The sequence below is a fragment of the Gigantopelta aegis genome, chromosome 2 (assembly GCF_016097555.1).
Source record: "Gigantopelta aegis isolate Gae_Host chromosome 2, Gae_host_genome, whole genome shotgun sequence".
Taxonomy (NCBI): Eukaryota; Metazoa; Mollusca; class Gastropoda; order Neomphalida; family Peltospiridae; genus Gigantopelta; species Gigantopelta aegis.
Window position 1 is genome coordinate 40,845,012 of NC_054700.1, and position 8,063 is coordinate 40,853,074.

At 36.7% G+C, this 8,063-nt stretch overlaps 1 protein-coding gene across 3 annotated transcripts in view; it reads left to right on the forward strand.

Annotated features, from left to right (window-relative positions):
- Positions 1–5,868, forward strand: part of LOC121385651 (dual specificity mitogen-activated protein kinase kinase 1-like) — a 39,932-nt gene extending 34,064 nt beyond the window's left edge. For 2 of the 3 annotated variants that reach the window (XM_041516422.1, XM_041516415.1), the window contains exons 9-11: positions 2,567–2,628; positions 3,899–3,944; positions 4,884–5,868. In XM_041516422.1, coding sequence (XP_041372356.1) covers positions 2,567–2,628; positions 3,899–3,944; positions 4,884–4,979 — 204 coding nt within the window. In that variant the 3' untranslated portion in view covers positions 4,980–5,868. Of the gene's footprint in view, positions 1–2,566; positions 2,629–3,898; positions 3,945–4,883 lie in introns of those variants that run through there. The other variant, XR_005959562.1, reaches the window with a different exon arrangement.
- Positions 5,869–8,063: the final 2,195 nt, after the last annotated feature.

The following is an 8,063-nucleotide window of genomic DNA, read 5'->3' on the forward strand; positions in this document are numbered from 1 at the left end:
GGCGAGGTAATATTGAGACAACAAAACTCATAAACTAGCTAATATGCACTGTAAAGAGAAGCAAAATAAAGTCTGATTCAGTTTGCTATTATCAGGCCAATAGGAACGATATTGGGGTGGGGTGGGAGGGGAGGGGGGGCACAACCTCTAGTGAAGGTCACATCTGCCATTGTGGGGGCACAAGCAGTATTTTTTCCTTTATTTATATAGAGTAGGACAATAAAAAAAGTACATTTTTATCCGGTGTGTGTGTGTGTGTGTGTGTGTGTGTGATTATAAATGCAAAAACACATTTCCGCACATGGATACGCACGTGATAAATTATGTGCAGAATCACATGAATGGAAAGCAGATCTTACTGTGGGTGAGACCAGTCCCTGGACATGAACCTACATATACACCTACCTACCTACCAGCCCAGTCCAGTGGCCTAAAGATTGGTTCGGAGAGTTGTACACAAATACCCTACATACAATCTGCTTAATTATACCCTAGATACAATCTGCTCAGTTATACACCTAGATACCATCTTTTCTATTATACCTTGGATCAGACCTGTCAACCCTCCCGGATTCCGCGGGAGTCTCCCGGTATTTGATCAAATCTCCTTTCCCCTGTGCGGGAGACAGTTTCTCCTTTTAAATTACATTTTTGTAAGTATAAAAAAAAATCGATCCTCTTTTGTCAAAATAACAGAAGGGAAGTAACTCTGCCTTTTTTTCTCATTCGGCAAATGTCGACTACTTTCGGCTTCTGAGAATGTAACAGGCCGAATTGTCCCGACTGTTTAACCTTTGCCGAAGTGAAAATTGTGGGAAGCACATGGAGTTTATAAAATGACATGTAATTATAATGTTTGTTGTCATCGTAATGGCTACAATGCGTGTTGCCGCTAATTCAACAGGCTGTGTATTGACATTCAGTGTTGCCATATAAAAAAAAAAAAACTATCCAATTTAGTTCTAATAACACCTCTGAATTGTAAAATGTCTTCCCACTGGATTACATAATGCAACTATGACGAATCTGAACTGCCAGACTCCGAGTTGACAGCGATACACACGATGCATGTTAAAATCACATGTCACAGCAAGACAACGAAAAGACCAATTAGCTGTATAAACATACTTGTGTCAGTTAATTTTGTATGTTTGTGCAGTTAAATGTTGGTTATAAGGGTACACTTCAAGAAATTATTTTTGTACAATTAAAAAATGTTGTGTTTGACATTGACATAAAGTTACTCACGGAAATGGGTATATACCGTAATGAGGTTTTATATTGCATCAAGTACCTGCCACCGTTCCTCTCAGATTTATATATTTGTCTTTGGTACCTAACTACCACAAATGATAATACCTGTAAGGCTGTAAGTGTAATACCGTAAATGTACTAATTAAATTTGTATTTCTTGTTCATGTTCTTATTTTTGGATAATTTTTTTTTTTTTTTTTTAAATATGATATCATAATAATATTTAAACTTTAAAAAAAAAAAAAAAAAAAAAAAAATTAATATATTTTTTTTTTTTTTTTAATGCCAAGATCTAAGGTTAAGAAGTATATATGACATTATAAAGTATTCATATAACTTATTGTAATAATGTTTTTTTTTAAATCTTGCGATTTTGGGTTAAATTGTGTGAATTTAAAAATCTCCTGCTTTTTGACAAAATCTCCTGCTTTTTCAACACACACCTCCTGCTTTCTCTTGTCTAAAGGTTGACAGGTCTGCCTTGGATACAATCTGCTCAGTTATACCTTGGATACAATCTGCTCAGTTATACCTTGGATACAATCTGCTCAGTTATACCCTACATACAATTTACTCAATTATACCCTGGATACTATCTACTCATTTATACCCTGAATAAAATCTGCTCAATTATACTCTAGATACAATCTGCTCAATTATACCCTACATATAATGCTCAGTTATACTCTACATGTACATACAATGCTCAATTATACTTTAGATACAATCTGCTCAGTTATACCCTACATACAATCTGCTCACTTGTACCCTAGATACAATATTGCTGGGTGAGTGCAAAAATGTTGTATATACAAAATTCCCATTTTGAGAAAACGAGCATTAAAAAATAATAAAATAATGACTTTTTGTATTCTTCTTTTGGTAGTTTCCTCCAAACTCTGAAGCAGCATACACTGATATAACACTTACAACACTTTCGCTCCGAGTCAACTACAATATATGCATTTACAACAGTTTAGCTGACTTCAAATTAAGCAACCAGACCTGTTATATGAACATACAACATTTTTGCTCTGGAAAATATAGGGTCCATTACATTGTGAAAATTAAGACCTTATTTATCAACATTTTGTAGATACTACATTTTTGCACTGACCCAGCGATATTATTTTTTAATGCTCGTTTTCTCAAAATGGGAATTTTGTATATACAACATTCTTGCACTCACCCAGCGATATGCTCATTTATATTCTGGATACAGTTCGCTCAATTAAAATGTGAAATTGGGGGTGTTTTGTTATTATCAATGTAGATGTGTGGGTTTTTTACTTGAGAATTGGTTTGTTTTCAGTCACCTCCATCTCTTCCTAAAGGAAAGTTTTCTGTTGAGTTTGAAGATTTTGTTGAAAGATGGTATGTACATAGAGTTTAGCACAGACATTTTGTCTTTCCTGTCTTGACTGTCTCCCATTCTATATATCCATCTTGCTCATATTATCATAAAGAGAAATGTATTCATGGGAAACATTCATGCAAAATCACAATTTGATTGCAGTGTTAATAATTAATTTTAGTAAATTTTGTAGAGAAAGGCTCGCTGAGAGTCATTGACTTCACTACGGCCAAACAGTGTATTATCATTCATATACAGTGCACAAATGTAACCACAGACTTGGTTGCAATAGAACTTTTATGCCTGAAATATCAAGTCACATAAACTCATATAGGGGCGGGATGTAGCCCAGAGGTAAAGTGCTCACCTGATGTGCGGTCAGTGTTGGATCGATCCCCGGCGGTGGGCCCATTGGGTTATTTCTCATTCATGACTGGTATACCAAAGGCCGTAGTATGTGCAATCCTGTCTGTGGGATGGTGCATATAAAATATCCCTTGCTACTAATGGAAAAATGTAGCAGGTTTCCTTTCTAAGACTACATATCAAAATTACCAAATGTTTGACATCCAATAGCCTGTGATTAATAAATCAACGTGCTTTAGTTGTGTCAATAAATTCAAAACAAACTTATGTGTTTAATGTCAGTTTCTCGAAATGAAGAATGGTCGTTTTTGCATTTTGAATTTGGGGAAGATGTCATATATTGTTTAAAATTTCATTTGTTCATTTAGTAATAAATCTTGTAAAAGGCAGTCATTAAGTTAATAAAGTGTTATTTGTGTCTATGCAGAAACCTATACTTAAATATTTAGTGATTCATTGTAGTTGGTGAAACAAACTATTTAACTATTATTAATTACTATTATAATAGTACCGGCCTCGGTGGCGTCGTGGCAGGCCATCGGTCTACAGGCTGGTAGGTACTGGGTTCGGATCCCAGTCGAGGCATGGGATTTTTAATCCAGATACCGACTCCAAACCCTGAGTGAGTGCTCCGCAAGGCTCAATGGGTAGGTGTAAACCACTTGCACCGACCAGTGATCCATAACTGATTCAACAAAGGCCATGGTTTGTGCTATCCTGCCTGTGGGAAGCGCAAATAAAAGATCCCTTGCTGCCAATCGGAAGAGTAGCCCATGTAGTGGCGACAGCGGGTTTCCTCTCAAAATCTGTGTGGTCCTTAACCATATGTCTGACGCCATATAACCGTAAATAAAATGTGTTGAGTGCGTCGTTAAATAAAACACTTCTTTCTTTCTATTATAATAGTATTTTTTTGTTTTCCAGCCTCAAGAAGAATCCCAATGACAGAGCAGATTTGCAGTCATTAATGGTATTTAATGTGCCTTTTTGTGTGTGTGTGTGTGAGAGGAGAGAGATCTGAGGAAAGTGTGTAGTTAAGTTGTGTGTGTGTTAGAGAGAGAGAGAGAGAGAGAGAGAGAGAGAGAGAGAGAGAGAGAGAGAGAGAGAGAGAGAGAGAGAGAGAGAGAGAGAGAGAGAGAGAGAGGGAGAGAGAGAGAGGGGAAGAAGAAGATAGATAGATCCGAGGAAAGTGTCTTTTTAGTCCCCTACTGGTCTAACTGGAGTGGACCATGTTTCATCTCCATCCTTCTGTCTCTCAGTCCCACATGCAGTTTTCCAAACTTTTTTTCAACAATGCCCCAAAGTAATTGCCTGATATTTTATATATAGCTTTATTGTCTACTTGTACAGATAAACTTTGAATTTTATGATTTACCCATTCTGACAGAGTTATGGCCCTTAAAGTTAAGAGATAGGAAAATTATTTTTCCATATCTTTTTTTTTCTTCTTTTTTTTGCAATGCCTCAAAAATACTGTTACAGATCAGGTTTGACTTTCATGGCAATTTACTCATTTGTCACAGAGTTATGGCCCTTGAACTTAGGTGATGCTAAAATTTGTTGGGTGCGGTAGGGGACATCTATTGCATTAGCAGTACTCTCAGAATGCTTGTTGATTTATGGGAAGATACTTAGACATTATCAGTGTTTTGCAAAAAAAGAAAGGCGTGTGATCACTGTTAGAATAGGTCTGTTCATTGACAGTATTATTAAAATCAATACAATATATGAGGACAAAAGATGGCCTTGGCTTATACACAACGTTGATTTTATACGAGATATTTAGGGTGAAACTAAGAGGTCAGGTTGTCCACGGAGGTGGCTAATACACACAGGTTAATGTGAATATGGTACGGGACATAAAAAGACAATGTTAAAAGTTTCGTACTTTTTTTCTCTTTTTTTTCAGAATCATCCTTGGGTTAGGAAATTTGAAAATACTGACTTCAAAATTGGTGTTTGGGTTTGTAAGGTGATGAACATCAAACCAGATTCAAAAAGCTGAAGAAGAAGTAAAAAAAAAAAAACAAAGAAAGAAAAAAATTATATTGTGATGAATATTGTTTTTATGTTTCATGTAACCCCCAATAATGGCGGACAAACAGACACCCAAGGCTGTCATAAATGGCAAACTACTTGCATTTACGTCAACTCTTGAGTTGCTCTACCACCTATCTACACAGCATGGTGCGGATAGGACTAAGGAATGAAACGGAATCAGAAATTTGTATTGCTAGCACCTCCAGATGTTGTCATCATCATCATCATCATCCTCATCCTCATCCTGTGGATGTTTGGCAGCCCTGTTGTTCTAGTATCGTGATATTAATATATAACTTTGATACAGTTTTCACATGGGCTCAAACGTTTTGTTGTTTTAAATATTCGTTTCTGATGTTTGTGAATGTCTTGTCAGTGGTAATTAAGTCATTTTGTCAGTGTCCTGCAACAACTCCAAAGAAATATTACATCAGAACAGTGCTTGTTAATAGGGCAACAGGTTTTTCAGCGACATACATTATTGACCAGTTAATAAAAATAAATGGCTATAGAACATTTCATATCTATTTACAGTATACTTAGTTAAATATTAAACACATACTTTATTATTAGGTGGGAAAAAATATACCTTAAGAAAAAGTGAAATATAATCAGATTAAACATCAGTAACAGTGTATTCTACTTGGCAAAGAAATACATAATAATTATGTATTGAGTAGTTGATTTTGATATGTGTATATACGTATTTTGATACAACTTTAGTTGCAGGCCCAAAGATTTCATATTTTCTTTTGCCGTGTGGTTGAAAATGGTGAAAAATATTTCCAATTTAAATTTTTCACTCCAAAAGTAACCTTGTCGATAGGTGTCATAATAAAATGGATTACTATTTATGGTTGTGTTTTATTTTATATTTTATTGTTGCTGAACAATACTGAAACGGCAGATTGCTATGAACCAACACAATAATTTCATACTTATTTTTGACACCCAATAAACACCATCCCACAGACAGGATAGCACATACCACATCCTTTGATATGCCAGTCTTGGTTGGCTGGCTGGAACAAGAAATAGCCCAATGGTTCACCGACCTACCGACTAACCACACGTAAACTGAGCACTTTTTTCTTAAAAGTGTAGCATAGTCTGCAAGGCAAGAACTTCAAATGGGAAGGCTTTATCCAACATTCCATGATGGTAAATGGTTTTCAGATGTGATGTATGAATGCTGTTTTTAGCATTAACCTTGGTGCTCAAGTCTTCGGTAAAAAAATTTATACACCTGGAAATTAATTTAACACCACCCTGATTTTGGTAAGGAACTTCTATTTCACAACAAACTTGGACTATTTAATTGACCCATTCTATTTAAATAAATTTTTTTATGTGGATACATTCAATGGAATCTAGCATTGTCCATAAACACTGCATGGCCTCAAAGTGAGGGAGGACAATGGCTTCCAGAATGTTCCTCCGATATCTTGGCCCATTGAGATTGCCTTGAACAGTGACCAAATACAACTTAATATTATAAGGAATGCATCATCACACCATCAAGAGTCACGGCCAAATGGAATGGTTTCCTGGATGTTGTAGGCAGCATTTGGTTGCCTCTTAAAAACTCTGCACCACGACTGGTATATCAAAGGCCATGGTATATGCTATGTGTGGGATGGTGCATATAAAAGATTCCTTGCTACTAATGAAAAAATGTGGCAGGTTTTCTCTCTAATTAAGACCTGTTAAAATTACCAACTGACATCCAGTAGCTGATGATTAATAAATCAATGTGCTCTAGTGGTTTTTAAACAAAACAAACTGTCCCGTGGCAAAGAAAGCAACTCATCGGATCAATAAATCTTTGTGTGCTGGTGTTGGAAACGGACGTTTGATAGAACTCCTGGCTTGGGTACCCAGCTTTCTTCAGCCCATTCCTTAGGGTCCTCATGGACATGACCTTGTTGGGAATCCAGTTACCTCAAGGTCTTGCATGTTTCTGCTGAAAAAGGGGCAATGTCGAACAAGTCTCGACAACGGCCTATCTTCTCGTGGAGATGTTTTTCAAGGTTGTCCTTGACTTCATTGATTTGTTGGTGTTTTTGTACAAGTCTACTAATTACACTATGATTCCGACCCAATTGACGCTCGATTTCCCTGCATGACAATAACGCATTATTCATTCCATTAATCTGCCAATCAAAAGTTCTCGGCAAACCATTAGATGCTTTTTGAGCAAGGGGGCTGGACGTAGCCCAGTGGTAAAGCGCTCGCTTGATGCACAGTATGTTTAGGATCGATCCCAGTCTGTGGCCCCATTGGGCTATTTCTTGTTCCAGCCAGTGCACCACGACTGGTTTAACAAAGGCTGTGGTATGTACTATCCTGTCTGTGGGATGGTGCATATAAAATATCCGTTGCTGCTAATTGAAAAGAGTAGCCCATGAAGTGGTGACAGCGGGTTTCCTCTCTCTATATATATATCTGTGTAATCCTTAACCATGTCTGACCCATATAACCGTAAATAAAATGTGTTGAGTGCATCGTTAAATAAAAACATTTCCTTCCTTCCTTTTTGAGCACAAAACTAAAACTTTCTTCACAAAACCAAGTTAAAACTTAATGGGACAAAAACTTGGTTTTTCCCACGTGTGAGGGTAGCTTGCTGCACGTGCTATTTGTGCAGGTTCTTGACTACTGAGGACAGCAAAACGATGGTATGGAGCGTGGGAAGGGATATACTTTCTACAGTATTAATACTGCCTGGCTACCACCCATAATAATTGGTGACTATAAATTTCAGGCGTGTGTGTATATGTATATATATATATATATATATATATATATTCTCGGATCAGCTGTTTTCCTCTCATGGAACATTGTGTTTCCTTGCATTTTAATTGTCCTTTCCTCCAAAATGTGTCGGATGGCACAGATTTTAACTTTGGATTTCAAGAATACCTGGGATTCTTCTATATTTCCTCTTTTTTTATTTTTTTACAGTTCACCAATTCCCACCCCTGATATATCTTATGTGGGGACGTCACACTCAGACAGGACAGTACATACTACAGCCTTTGATATACCG